The sequence below is a fragment of the Chamaea fasciata genome, unplaced genomic scaffold (assembly GCF_029207755.1).
Source record: "Chamaea fasciata isolate MVZ Bird 193981 ecotype frontalis unplaced genomic scaffold, bChaFas1.0.hap1 SCAF_6, whole genome shotgun sequence".
Classification (NCBI taxonomy): domain Eukaryota; kingdom Metazoa; phylum Chordata; class Aves; order Passeriformes; family Sylviidae; genus Chamaea; species Chamaea fasciata.
The window spans coordinates 57,079,244-57,093,156 of record NW_027094091.1 but is presented as its reverse complement, the minus strand read 5'-3'; the positions used below and the strand labels follow the sequence as shown (position 1 = coordinate 57,093,156).

At 52.5% G+C, this 13,913-nt stretch overlaps 1 protein-coding gene across 1 annotated transcript; it reads right to left on the bottom strand.

The window, feature by feature from the left end:
* Nucleotides 1-9,828: 9,828 nt before the first annotated feature.
* LOC136290693 (uncharacterized) lies at nucleotides 9,829-12,008 on the bottom strand. Its single transcript, XM_066185018.1, has 3 exons — nucleotides 11,244-12,008; nucleotides 10,898-10,997; nucleotides 9,829-9,873 (listed from the first exon to the last, which is right to left on the bottom strand). The coding sequence occupies exons 1-2, from the start codon at nucleotides 11,964-11,966 to the stop codon at nucleotides 10,956-10,958; spliced, it is 765 nt and encodes a 254-aa protein (XP_066041115.1). The 5' UTR covers nucleotides 11,967-12,008; the 3' UTR covers nucleotides 9,829-9,873; nucleotides 10,898-10,955.
* Nucleotides 12,009-13,913: the final 1,905 nt, after the last annotated feature.

Sequence of the window (13,913 nt, the reverse complement as noted above, 5' to 3'; positions counted from 1 at the left end):
ACACATTGTGCAGTGTGTGCTTGGTTTCTAACTAACAACGCTCTTTATGGTCAGGGAACTCGGGCTGGCCCCCAAGCAGGCTCCTTCTGCCAAGACTGAACTTGTGCTCAGCAGAAAGATCTCTTGTCAGTGTTCAGAAGCCCTGGCAAAAATGGGCTGGGTTACCTTTGCCTGCAATGGCAGTTTGGAAGTCTTTCTTCTAGGAGGTGACCGAAGAGGTGACAGGAGAGGTGGCAGTGGGCTGCTCATTTCCTGCAAAGAGAGGAGCAGAAGCAGCTCTCAGGAGTTTTGCTGACGGACACAGAGGGAGTTTCACCCTTCCCAGAGTCTGACAGAAATCCTCAGGGATTTCTAGAGCCTTCCCCGTGGAGATCTGCTATGGAAAAGCACCCACCTTCAATATTCCTTTAACAGAGTGCACATTAACATGCAGGATGCGCTGAAACAAGAAAGAAGGAAGCAGTGTGAGTTTCTTTGGCCATTTCACTCACCGATAGCAAACAAGCATGCACTCAGCCGGCATTTGCTTACCAACATCTCTAAAAGTGTCATGCAAGCCCATTAATAATGAAATGCTAATCAAAAGGCCCATCTGAAGGGGAGTTAATAAGGGAGGCCAGGTAGAAAACCAGCTGAAATCCCCACAGTCACTTCCTCCTCCTCTGCTGATAAAAATGTCTGTGTTCCCTTTGGACCTGGCAGTCAGGAAACACTGTTTCCATTCTTAAACTACTACTACTACTGCTCCTGCTACTACTACTACTACTACTACTACTGCTACTTATCATTATTGTTATTTTTATAATCTTAGTATGTTTGTGCAGTCTTCTCCCTTTATGGAATTGTGCTTTGAAGCAGCTGAGCTTTGTCTTCAATGCACCTGGGATGCAAGTGCCTTTGAGCTCTGGGCAGGCTGAGCCATGAGCCAGGCAGGGCGCGTGTGCTGCTCCCTTGGCCTCGAGGCACTGCCAGCAACAGAGGGGCCCAACCGTTGCACTCACCCTGACAGCCTCAGCATGGATTTTGGCCTGTGGAGCTTTGCCTTCTGACCTCTCATTTGAGGGACCTCCAACTCTGCCCACATCATTTTGCCCCGGTTTGAGCGTGAGGTCTCGTGCTTCTGCTGAGGATCCTCTCCTTATGTCCTCACATGCGTTTGTCTGTCTGGATGCCGGCCTGTGACTGCTGCTCTCTGACTGGGATGTGGGCTTTTCTGGAATCCATGCGGGATTCAGAGGGGACTCGTGGCTCAGGAGCACCTTGGAGTCCACATCGCCCAGCAAGTTCTTAATGCGCCTTGACAGCCAATCTTCTTTCTGGGTCTGCAGCAGAAGAACAGAGAGGGGGAAATGGCAGAAACAGCCCAAGCAAGAGATCCAGCCCAGCAAGAGACACTGCTCAGGATCTTCCTGGAATCTCCATGCAGCCCCACAAGGGAAGCTTGGCACGCTCAGCGGAGCAGATGGGAAGCTGCTGTGTTTGCAGGGGTCGGGCTCAAGTCTGCCACAGCCCATGCGGAGACACAGCTCTCCTGGCCCACCCCAAGCCTCCCTCGTCCTCTCCTTCCAGCCTGCACCCCACTCCCATCACCTTGTAGGGTCTGGCAAAGAGGGGAGTCTTCTCCGAGAGCGGGTATTTCTCTTCTGGAGCCACCTGCCTCCTCCGCCTCTCTTGCTCCAGAATGCGGAGCAAGGCTCTGTTGTTGTTGCAGCTGTCAGACAGACACGGAGAAAGGAGAGTTAACTCCTGAAGCCCTGTTGATACTCCCTGCACACACTGGGGCTTTCACACAAGGCCACGTGTCCAGGAGCAAAGCAGTGGTGAAATCCACAGGATGCTGACACTGGACACATCAGTTCTGTCCAGCGTGTGCTGTGCCCCAGGGCAATGACACACAGGGGACAGCAGCCAGCCTTCTCAGGGATTGCTAGCCCTGACTAAAAGAGAATCCTCTGTCTTGAGGCTTTTGCCACTTTCAAACACTGAACCGTGTCATGTGGCTGCATTGAAAGCAGCCCCATAAATGGAATGAAAAATGAGACCTCGGACATTCAGAGAACACCAGGGCAAATCCCCCTGTTCCTCCTCAGACACACAGGCATGTACTCAATGCCACCAGCTCCCCACTAAAACCCCAATAAAGCTGTCATGGAATACCAGATCTCTTGAAACTGTCCCTGCTCTGTGGAAGACTACTGCAAAAGGAGGGAAACTCTGGCTCTGATATTTGTGGACACTGGGGAAGGAAAAGCGTGCGGGCACATTGCATGGATCTCCACATTCATCCCAGCACCCGGGAAGCCGAGACTGCATCAAATTAATTCCTACCTATTGCCGCTGCTCTGGTCGTGTGTCGGTTCCATGACGAAGCCTCAGACTGAGTCAGCTTCTCTGGAAGAGAACAAACAGATATTCACCATCTGCACGAGGTCATGCCCAAAGCAGGGGTCAAGATCTGCAGGGCCTTGCTACACTCAGAGCCCGGAGTGCCCGACTGGGAGTCACGGCAGTGTTCCTAAACAGAAACCACCCAAACATGGGGATTACACGGAGCTGAGAATGGGAGAAGCAAGAGATCCATTTTCCCCTTTTGCCAGCACTGCTGCTGCAGTTCAGGTCAGCCCTTAACTCCACATCTGGCCAGGAGCATGACAAACCAGGCCACTGCTACACGCTCCAGGAGATCCGGTTCAATTTTAAGGACAAAAGTGCCCTAGGAGCCCTGCCTTTAGACAACCAAATGGGCCTCACATCAATGGCAGCATTTGCGGAAAGAGGAAGACAAGATAAGGAGGGCCAAAAAAGGCCCTAAAAAGACGACTCCAGTTGAAAAGGTAACAAGATTCTCTCGGCAGAGGAAAACAACCTCAAACAGGTGGAAACAGGACTGAAAACCTTTACGTTTCAATTGCTGACATTCATCCGCAGCATGTCACACTCTGGAGGGAGCAGAATGATTTCTCCCTGGGGAGCAGAACGATTTCTCCCTGGGGAGCAGAATGATTTCTCCCTGGGGAGGAGGCTACAGGAGCATTGGCTGAAGTCTTGTGAAGCACCCCACTTAGGACAACTGGCATGAGACAGGAGCACGGACACCTGGGGGAAGAGCTGAGGCAGCTGAGCTCTAGGCCATGGCTTTTAACACCAGGGAAGGCACCAGCAGGGAACCATTCTGCAAGCCACAGAGAGACAGGGGCCACTGGGGATGGGAATCCTGTCAGACCCCACCTCCCCCTGCAGCTGGGAGGCCCAAGAACAGACACTCACACTAGGCTCAGAGGACACACCTGGAAGCAAACAAACACTGCGGCTTTGTTCCCTCCTCACAATCATGAAAACCAGAATGTTGGCGGGGAAATTAAGTGCCTTAGAAGAACAAGGTGCCCACTTGGATTTAAACACAAACAAAGCTGGGAGAAGGAAGAAGTGCACACAGGGAGAAGTCGTTCCAACAACCTTCCAGCTTCTCTGGAATGGACTTGGCACTGGCATAACTTGGACACAGAGAGGTGCACGCACACGTGCGAGAAAAGAGCGTGGCAGGGAAGCCTGCTCTGTCACCGGCTTCTCCTTAACACGGCCACAAAGCACACAAGTGGCCAGCAGGAAAATTTGCACTTCAAGAAACAGCCCAAAAGTTTTGCAAATGCCCTTGACCGGGCCAGGTTTTTGCCCACACTGACGCCCCGCGGCTTGGAGGCGGCACAGGCGGCGTTAACCTGACACAATTCCCACAAGGCACAAATGCTCTTGCAACCAAGCCGTGCCTGTGAACACAGCAGTGCTCAGAACTTCGGAACCAAGCTGTGCTTTCCTCACTGCGGAGAGCAAAGCAGATACCCAAGGGTTGTAAACTACTCAAAGCCCGGCTCAGGCCCACAAAATGGCATCGCTGCCTTTTCTAGGATGAGAGTGCACCGCCCTCATCAATATTCACAAGCAGCCCTTAGATGCCCTCCCAGCACTTCCCACACTCCGTGGTCTTGCCCAGATCCACAAGCACGCGCCCTTCCCCAGTCGTTTGTACAGCCCTGGCAGCCAGAGCTGCCAGGCAGTAACCACAGGAGGAGAGGGGAGGATTGAGGGGACAACAGAAAGGGGTTCAAAACCAGACTGGAACAACAAAAGCACGCGTCAAAAGAACTGCAGACCCCAACAGAGCTTCTCCCCCCCCTTCTTAATAACTCCTCCTCGTTTGCATGAGCCAATGGCTCCACCTTATTCAGAAGACAAGGGACCCTGATGGCAATTCCAACAGGCTTTTGACACTGCTGGATGTGGCCAGGCTCGTCTCTGCAGCCCTTAGCAGGACATATCTCATTGCTCTACATTCTGCCTTCTGCATCCAGCCGCAGGCAGAGAGCTGCTCTAATGGAGCAAGGAAGCTTGGAAGCTGATTGGAAACCTAAACCTTGTGTCCCCATCTCAAGAGCTTTTCCTTGAAATGTTGCTATCTCTAGGCTCCCCGGGATATTTTCGTGGGCAAAGCTTGCTGGTTTGCATACATTCCGTTGTTCGAAGGGACAGCGCGACATACAGTCAGAGAAAACACCGGCTTTGGAGAACCACAGCACCATAAAACCACAGAAGCGTGGAACGTTGGAGGTTGGGAGGGGCCTTAGATTTCACCAGGTTCTGCCCCTCTGCCATGGGCAGGGACACTTTCCACTCGCCCAGGCTAATCTAAGGCCTGTCCAACGTGGCCTTGAATGGTTCCAATATTCTGCTGGCCACTTTACTTCTAGACATACGACGGACCACTAGATACAGACAAGGCCATTGTAATTAGAAGGGCCTCGATTGCTAAGACTGGAGAAAGAACACCTCCATAGCTTTGGCTTTACTTTGGCACCTGGGGGTTTCCACAGGGGCTTTGCCACCTCCCTCGGGAGGGAGTCCCTGCCTGTGACGGGTCAACTGGAAGAGCGGCCCCGGGCAGCTGCTCCCACTCCCAACGGTGCAATCCCGGCCCCAGCTGGAGCAGCTGCTGCAGGCGCTGCCCAGGAAAAGGCCGGGCTTCCTTCCCCCTGGCACACAGCTGCTGCCTCTGCCCCCAAGCCTCTCCTGCTCAGTGCTGGCTCCTTCTGGCAGCACACGGGGCAGAGGCAAGGGCCCTTGGTGCTTCCCACGTCCCCCTCCCTTGCCAGGGATTGCCTGGCTCTCCTGCTCCTCAGCGGCATTCAGGCTTAAAGCTGAATGAGCAGCCAGCCCTCCTGCAACCTCGCCCTCTCCGGCTGACATGAATCGGTGCCACTGCCGGCTGGGCGATGCCACTGCTAACTCTTTGCATGAGAGAGGCCTTGAAGGCGATCTCCCTGGGCAGCGACTGTTTCCCCGCAAAGCGCTGGCAGAGGCAGGAGCAGGAGCCCGGCTTTGAAGCTGTCGCCGGGGGGGGCCAGCGCTGGAAGGCGGCGGGGACAGCCGCGGCTGGCCCGTGTGCCCAAGCCCGGCGGCCAAGCGCAGAATTACCTGGCCCGAGGCGGCCTTGCGGGCGAGGAATGCCTCGGCAGAGGCAGGAAAGGCGCCGCGAACAGGCTGTGTGGCCGAGCGCTGCTCCCGAGCCGAGCTGCTGCGCTGCGCTGCGCTCCGTGCTGCTGCGGCCCGCGGGGCTGCCCAAGGACGGTTGTGCCGTCGGCGGGGCCCGGGGGCCAACGGAGCGTCCCGAGCGCGGCCGGGCCGGTGTGCGGCTGCCGCGGGGCTCCGAGGGCGCGGGACCCTGCTGGAGCGCGCCCTGTGCCCGCAGCCCCTGCTGCCCTGCGGGAAGCCAGCCCTGCCCCGGGGCAGCACGCGGGCTGTCCCCGAGGGCCCTGCCCAGCAGCTGAGAAGGAGCCGCTCAGGGAGCCCTCAGGACTGACAGGGAGAAAGGCTTTACTCGGACACCAGCCTATTGCCCGGCCTCCTTCCCACCTAACCCCATCGCTCGGGATGGAGTGCTGCACTCGCTGGGAATAAAAGCACAGCTTTCATTTCGCTTCCCCTGGCTTTTGGTTTGATGACAAAGTTTTCTGCTTCATCCTCTGGAAAGTTTTGTTTGAAAGGACGTCAACTCCTGAGTGTCATTTGCCCGAGCTGAATGCTGGAGTTCCTGGGAGGATGAAGGGGCATTTCCTCCTGGCCTCTTTGCAGTACGTAAAGAAAAGGTGTCCTTGGTGTGCACAGGAGGCTTCTGGCTGTTCCCTTTGGAGGCGGACGAGTGTCCTGAGGAGCTCTGGCCACCCGGCTCTTGTGAGGAGGCTCCCTCGGCTCGCTGTGCTGCTGCGAGGAATTGCTGCTGCTGTCCTGCTCCTGCTTCTTGGCCTCCCCACATCCATCCGCGGGGGCAACTTCCCCGAGACTCTCTCTCGGCACTGTGGTCTCTCTTCGGGAGGCCGTCTGGGCCACACTTGTTGGGTTTTTTGCCTTGACTATTCTATCCCAGAAGCATTACTGCCAGAAATGACGGGCTTGGTCATAACCAGTGCCGGGTACATCTCTGTCTTACTTTTAAATGAGCTATTTCATTTCTACTCAAGAAAAGGAAAGCGAAAAATGCTGAAAACCAGTCACGTAAAGCCCTGTTTTAATATGCTGGAAAGCAGTACGTAAAGCTGCCAGCGCCGTCTGGCTCTGGGCAAGGCCTGTGGCCCTCACGGAGCCGGGAGCGCTGCCGGGAAAGGGGGCGGGGGCGGGTGCCGTGGGTCGGGAACCCTGCCGGCCTGGGGCTGAGGCCACCTGGGCGACACCGAATCCCGCCTGGCACACGGCGTGTCTCTCTGCAGCCCCGTGTGCCTTGGCAGCCATCGGCAAGTGTACGGGACACAGAACGTGCCCGCTGTCTGCCTTTCCCGTAAACCCGGGGCACTTCCAGTCTCCTTGGGATGTGCCCTGTGGCACTGTGCAGGGAGGCTACAGGGCTGTGGGGAGGGAAGAAACCAGAATGCCTTTCTTGGGAGAATGCCCTGTTCTTTCCAGCACAGCTTGAGGCTATTTCCTCTTGTCCCGTCCCTTCTGCCTGAAGGGACTGTAGACAGAGAAAATGCGGCTGAATTCACCTTCCCGCAAAACTCGTTGCTTGGCACTACCTGAGCGTACTAACTCAAGGTGGTATTACTACTGTCTCTGACTGCAATTCTGGATTGAAATTCCACAGGAAATTCTAGATGGACTGTGGAAGACAGATGATTACCAAATAAATTAAAATCAGCTATGCCTGAAATGCCCCCAGTTACTTCTGAACAAGACTGAGGTGTTTGTGTATATCCACGAGCTCAGTTGCACGGTTTGAGAAGAACAGCTCCAAATGCTTTGAGGGTGCAGGAGGGTGTTTTGATTTCAAAGGATGACTACACAAGACGTAAAACTCTCTAGAAATTTTGAAAGCGGTACTCCTATATTTACACAGTCCTTTATCTTTTTGAATTAATTACTTGGAAAAAGGCAAGTAATGGGTTGGGAAGAGTTTGAAAAGATTTTCTGCAAGTTAGATGGAGTCACAAGGTGAGATGCTCATCCCTGCACTCCAAACGCATTTATCAACTCCCAATGGAAGCCACTGGAGAGTGGAGTTCAAACTAGCCACACTGGAGAGCAGCGTTGGCTGCCAGAATCACTGTCAGGGCTTGTTAACCCCGAGGGTTTCTGCAGCCCGGGCTTTGGAAAGGCTCGGGGTGACACATACAGGCAGACACTCCACATGCTTGCACCTCAGAGATAAGAGTTCTCGTTTTTCCCCTTCAGGAGGAACATCCACGTGAGCCTTGCCTTTGTTCGTGGCAGTATCCAAAAGATTGTTGGGAAATGTGGCTGTGTGAGTCGGCACAGGCGGGCAACTGGAGCAACCACAAACCCGTGGCAAAGAGTAACTTTATTTCACTGCCTGGCTAAGCTGTTCCTGTATCATAAAGTGATGTGGAAAAGGGAGGTAATTCTTTCTTGTAATCACAAGTGTTTTGGGATACCATCCTTCTCCCCACAGTTTCATTTTAATGGCAGGTACCACCACCGCCACCCCCCATCTTTTCTTTTGCAAGGTAGAAAAGCATCACCCTCAAAAACCACAACGTTTTCCAAAGGTAACCAAAAGAACTTACAACTGTATTTACAACAAACAAACAAACAAACAAACAACCAAACAAACAAAAGAACAGAGAACTTGGAACTATTTACATCCGGAACACCCAGTTAAGGCACTGGGGTTCCAGTCTGGGACACAGGAAATTCTGTCTCAGAATTTCCGGTCAGGCCGGCTCCTGGTCATCTTCCTTGGCGTTCCTCAGCAGAAAACTCTGGAACAGAAGGAGGGAGAGAGAAAACATTTGGTTGGATTCATCCAACAGGCACACCTGGCAGAGGACAGTCAATGACTGGAGTGACTTTACTCCAAGAGGACCTGCAAAGCCTTTTCAGCTTCAGCAGCTGCCTCTTTAGGGGGAGGATTTTTACAGCCTTCCAGCCCTTCTGCCAGGCACATGGTGCTTATTTGCTTTTGCAAGTTTGCCAGCAGATCATGGCAGTGCATCCCTTTGCCCAGTGGGGCCCACAAAACTTTGTGTTTGTGGGAAATGACACTGCCAAGGTCCCGTGGGATGGCAGGTTACAGCTTTTGAGTATTCCCCACTGGTGGCACCACAGGACGACACAGCATTTGTCATGACTAAAGTGTACAATACAAAAAGCAGCAGCAACTCTAGGAATTTCTGCTGGCCAGTACTGGTCAAAGGCCCACTGGGGAGTCAAAATTCAAGTGCTGCTCAGCTGCAGCCAAGCTACTTAGCAGGTGCCGCCCTGACAGGGCAGCTCTCTCCCATCTCTCCCTCTCTCTTTGCTCCCTAAAGAAGTGCTCATGAGGAAGCAGAAACTGGGATGGGTGCAGGGCCAGCCCTCTTTGGTGTCTTCAGAAACTACAGGCAGGGCTGTAAAACGAGCACTTACTCTTCCAGCTTCGGGTCTTCCTGTCTTGTCTTCATTTCGCAGAGGAGTCACTGGAACGGATCCTTCTCATCCCCTGCAGATGCCCGGAAAACCACAGAGAGAAAGCTGGTCAGAGAGAGACGCCTACAGAATTCCAAAGCCCGGCTTTCCTAAATGCCCAGAAAAACATGTTCGTTTCTCCCAGGCATAGTCTATGCTCCAGGCTCTCCCCCTGTCGCCTTCTTCCCCAGCAAGCCCTCCAATAATGGAAATGGAACCTTGGCTTCTCACCTGGCAGCTCACAGTGTTTTGTACCTAGAAACCCTTCCCAAGCACAGAGAAATTCAGCAGCTGGTTTCCTTGCTCCGTGAGGGCTGGGAGTGCAGTGAGGGCTAGAAGCAGGAAAATGATCAAGAAAAAGAAAGCAATTAGAAGTCAGCTAATACAGTGTGCACAGTCTGGCCTAACTCACAGCCCTTCCTGCCCCTCAACATCCTAGACCCCACAGCCTGAGCCAACAGTAAACAACCAAATCTATATGAACAGCCAATGAAATCCAATTTTATAACCCAGAAATGCAAAGCTGCAAGGGCCAACAATTTTGTCAGCGTCCTGTAAAACCTTAGGCCCAGGTTGCAGCCCCCCCCCCCCCCCCCAGGTTTCTTGTTTCTTATTTTTAAACAAACTACTCTTTATTTTTACAAACACAATCCCTTCTACACCCGTCTGCTATTCACAGTTGCCTACAAACAGAAATGGTCACTTATCTGAGAGGATGTTTCTGAAGACAATCACACAGCTCCCCTGGGTTCTGAGGATCCTGGGTCCTGGCAGGGTGATCCATGGCAGGCAGCTCCGGGTCGTCACTCTCGGCTCTGGCTCTCCTTTGGCTCTCAAGGTCAGCTGGGTGCACCTTGTGCAGCAGTCACGGCTGGCAGTGCTCCACATTTTTCCTCCCAGCTTGGAATGAAGCTTCTCATGGCTCTGGACAAGAGAAGCAAATTCAGGACTTTGATGCGCACCTAATGTAGGCTTTTCTTAAACACTTGGCTACGTCCTGCAACAAATCTTGCCAGTGTCTCAACAAGACAACACTTCCAGAGCTGAGAGGCTTCAGTGAGAGAGACTTTTAACGGGCCGAGACTGTCCCATTCCGTAACAGAGTGGCCTAGCACATTTCTGAGCATCTGAGATCAGGATGAGCGGGGAACTCTGGCAGCAAATAGCAGCACCAAACAGCGCTCAACCACTGTTGTTTCGCCGCTGCTCATTTCCACCCGTTTTAGTCAGCTTCTCCAAGGTTCCGAGAACACACCGAGCAGAGAATCCCAGCTCATGGAGTGCAGCACCAGCAGAGCAGGAAATGAAGTTAAACCCAGTGAGAAGGCTCAGGTGGGAGGCTGCACTTCTCACCTGACTCTGCTGTGCATGGCACAGTCCTCTCCCCTCCTTCAGCCCCCACTTTTCCTGTGCTTCGGTCCCTACTCACTGCACATGTGCTCTGCACCTGCTCTGCCTTGGCACAGCTGATGCTGCACAGAGGACGATTTGACACAGAGCACAGCACCATCCCCGACCTGATCCAGAGCCCTCTCTGCCCCAAAACACCTCCTACCCTTCCCACTGTGAAAGCCAGCACAGGACTAAGACAGCTGCTCATTTTCCCTGAGGGAAAGGGAGGGAGGAACTCCACAATCAAAGCTCTTCCATTCCTACTGCAATTGGAACATCCCTCCTCCCCCAGGCAAACATCAGCCCCAACACCTCTGTGCTCTCAGAGGATGTCAGCAGGGAAAGGCTGCCACCCTCACCCAGCTACACCTACAGAGCTGCTTTTGAACTGCTTGCTTCCAGCATGTCAAGGCCAGTCTGCAGCAGTGAAGGTGCAGGAGGCACACCATGTTGGAAGCAAACTCTCCAGTGTCAGGACAGGAGATACAGTTCTTTGTCTTGCCCTTCTGAAGACAGATTTACTCATCTTTCTGACATCTCAGCACTGCATACTCACTTCAGTTTACTGGAGCCTTTGTTTCCTGAAAGCTGCAATTATTTTCTTGGCATTTTTTTCATTCCTTTTTCTTCCTGGGAGTATCCCCCTTGTCTTCCCTCTAACAGGAAGAAAGAAAACAGGGGAAAAAAAATCACTCAGGTGTTGAAAATTCACCTAGAATGCAGACCGGTACAGCTCAGATTGAGAGATTCTGGTTGAAAAGAGAAAATATCACACACTGAAATTACTTTAAGAGGAGAAGGATCGTGGCTCTAGTGCCAGCGTATGAAGGGGAAACTTCACATGGGTTTTTCTAACACCCCCTTGATCATTGGCCAAACCCATCTCCCCCTGCCCCTCTCACCTTCTTCTTTCCAGGGGACTCCTCAGGACTCCTCACGGCTTTCCTCTTCAAGTCTGCCTTCCTTGCAGGCAAGAACCACTTCTTCTCCCCTGGAGGCAAGGGCACCTTCTCCTTGTGCAGATCCCCAGGCCTGTGGCCACTGGGGATGAGAGTGTCCCGTTGCTGAGCATGTCCCAGGAGCTTGGGGTCCACAAAGCCTTTGGCGTTGGCCTGGTGGGAGCCCTTGTCCTTTCTCGTCCCAGAGGGCTCGTGAGGTGCCAGCTTCAGGCCTTTACTCTCTGTGGCTTTTGGCTTCCCTGCTTTGACTTTCAGCTGGTCCTTGCAAAACTGGGCTGTGACCTGCAAAGGACCAGGCTCGCTCTCCACCTTCCTCACTCTCTTGGGTTCGTTGTGCTCCAGGGGCTCCCCGGGCCTTTTGATTCCCACAGTGTTCCTGGGCACGGCCTCTTTGGGGAGCACAAGAGGCTTCAGCCAGCTGTGTTTGGTGGGAAGATGAGCTTCCCATGGATCCTTGGCCACTTGGCCATAGCTCTTCTGGGAGTGACTGGCCATTTGGCCACAGTTCTTGTCAGGCTCCTTGTGCTTTCTCTTCTCAGACACCTCATGCACTCCCAGCTTCAGGTCTGCTTTGAAAGCAGATATTGGTTTCTCTGCTTCCTGGACTTTCTGCTTGTCCTTGCAAAACTGGTCTGTGACCATCAAAGAACCAGGCTCACTCTCCATCGGGACACTTTTGTATCTCTTGTGCACCAGAGTCTCAGTGAGCCTTTTAATATCCGCAGCTGTTTTGAGCAAGGCCTCCTTGGTGTACACAGCTGGCTTCAGAGAGCTGTGTGTAGTTGTAACTTGAGATTCATGAGGAGCCTTGCCCGCCTGGCCAGAGACCTTCCAAAATTCCTTGGCCACCTGCACAGAGCTCTTTGGCAATGGATTCGTCACCTGGCCAGAGCTCTTCTCACAGTGCTTGGCTGCTTGCGCAGAGCCCTTCTGAGAACCCTTGTCTTTTTGGCCAAAGTTCTTGTGAAGATCCTTGGTCACTTGTCCAGAGCCCTTCTTAGGATCCTTGGCCACTTGGCAAAAGAATTTCTGACATTTCTTGGCCACTTGGCCACAGCTTTTTTGAGATGTCTTGAAAACTTTGCCAGAGCTCTTCTCAGAATCATTGGCCACTTGGCAAAAGAATTTCTGAGATTTCTTGGTCACTTGGCCACAGCTCTCGTGAGGACGCTCCCTTGCCTTGGAGGGCCTCTGGCAGGAATTGCTGTTGGAGCCCTGCTTCTGCTTCTCACCCTCCTCACGTCCATTCCCACAGACGATTCCCCTGGGACCCTCTCTTGGCACTGCTCCTCGCTTTGTCTGGGTCACCAGGTTGTCAAGGCGCCGCTTTTTAGAAGTTGATGGCTCAGGCTGCCAAGCAAAAGAGAAAAGAAGGATTCAAGACTGATGTCTTTGTGGGCTTTTTTGTCCCAGCACAGCTCCTCAGAGCCCAGGGACTCTTGCCCAGAGCTTGTAAAGTCGGGCCTTTGGCCTGGGAAGAGCTGACCCTAAGCAAACAGGCCACGTGCACTAACTTGCTCCTCCAGCATCATGGACGGGGATGTGCTGAATAAAACTCCATAAACCAGACAGTGGCAAAGAGCTAAGCCTTCAATGGCATGTCAGGGCCATGAGCATTTTGGAATAGATATTTCTAAAGCATTCTCAGAGCTGCCAAAGAGCTGAGATGAACTTGTCTGTCAGAACAGAAAGTTCTCTCGTCATTTATCGGAAGCCCTGGCAAAAATGGGCTGCCTTACCTTTTTGACCAGTGGCGGTTTGGATGTCTCTGCTCTTGGAGGTGTGTGAAGAGGTGACAGGAGAGGTGGCAGGGAGCTGCTCATTTCCTGCAAAGAGGGGGAGAGAAGCAGCTCTCTAAATGTGTTTTGTCCCCAACCATCTCCTTAGTGTATGCAAAACATGAGCAAACATGGAGATCTTCCACTTAGGAGCACTTACCCTCAATATTTTTTTAATTGATGGCACACCAGTGGGCTTCTGTGCCTGAAACAAGAATGAGGGAAACAGAAGGAGTTTGTTGGGGATTTTTACTGATCGGCAGGTACTCTGCAAGCCTTTGCTGACCAACAGCTCTATAAATGCCATGCAAATGTATTAAAAGTAAAACGGGAGTAAGTACTAAAAAAGCCCATCTGAACAGGAGTTAATCATGGAGACCAGGCCTGGAGAGAGCTGAAGCCACCACTGTCAACTCCTTCTCCTCTGAGATGTCTGTCTTCCCATTGGAAACTGGCAGTCAGGGAAAACTGTTACCAATTCTAAACTACTGCTACTACTCCTACTACATCTACTCCTTATTACTCTGATTTTCATCATCATCATCATTGTCCTTATTATCAGTATTTTTGTATAAATGTGTTCCTGCAGTCTGCTCAGTTGATAGAAACGCACTTTCCCTAAGTTGCTGTTGAAGCAGCTGAGCCTTGCCTGTAAAGGCACAGGCTGCCTCTGCATGTAAGAATTCCGCACAAAGCCTCATTAGTTAGAAAAAAATTAGTTAGAATTAAGAGTTTCCAATTCTTCTAAGCCAGTTCCCGAGAGACAGGAATATTTGTCATTCACGCAAATAAAATCAGACTCCTCGTTGTACTGAAGTGAAAAAACCCAGGACAC

Coding starts and splice junctions, on each gene's coding strand:
- LOC136290693 (XM_066185018.1), bottom strand. CDS start 11,966: ATGGAGAGTGAGCCTGGTTCTTTGATGGTCACAGACCAGTTTTGCAAG. Junction 10,998..11,243: donor AGTCCCCTGGAAAGAAGAAG/GTGAGAGGGGCA, acceptor TCTTCCTGTTAG/AGGGAAGACAAGGGGGATAC.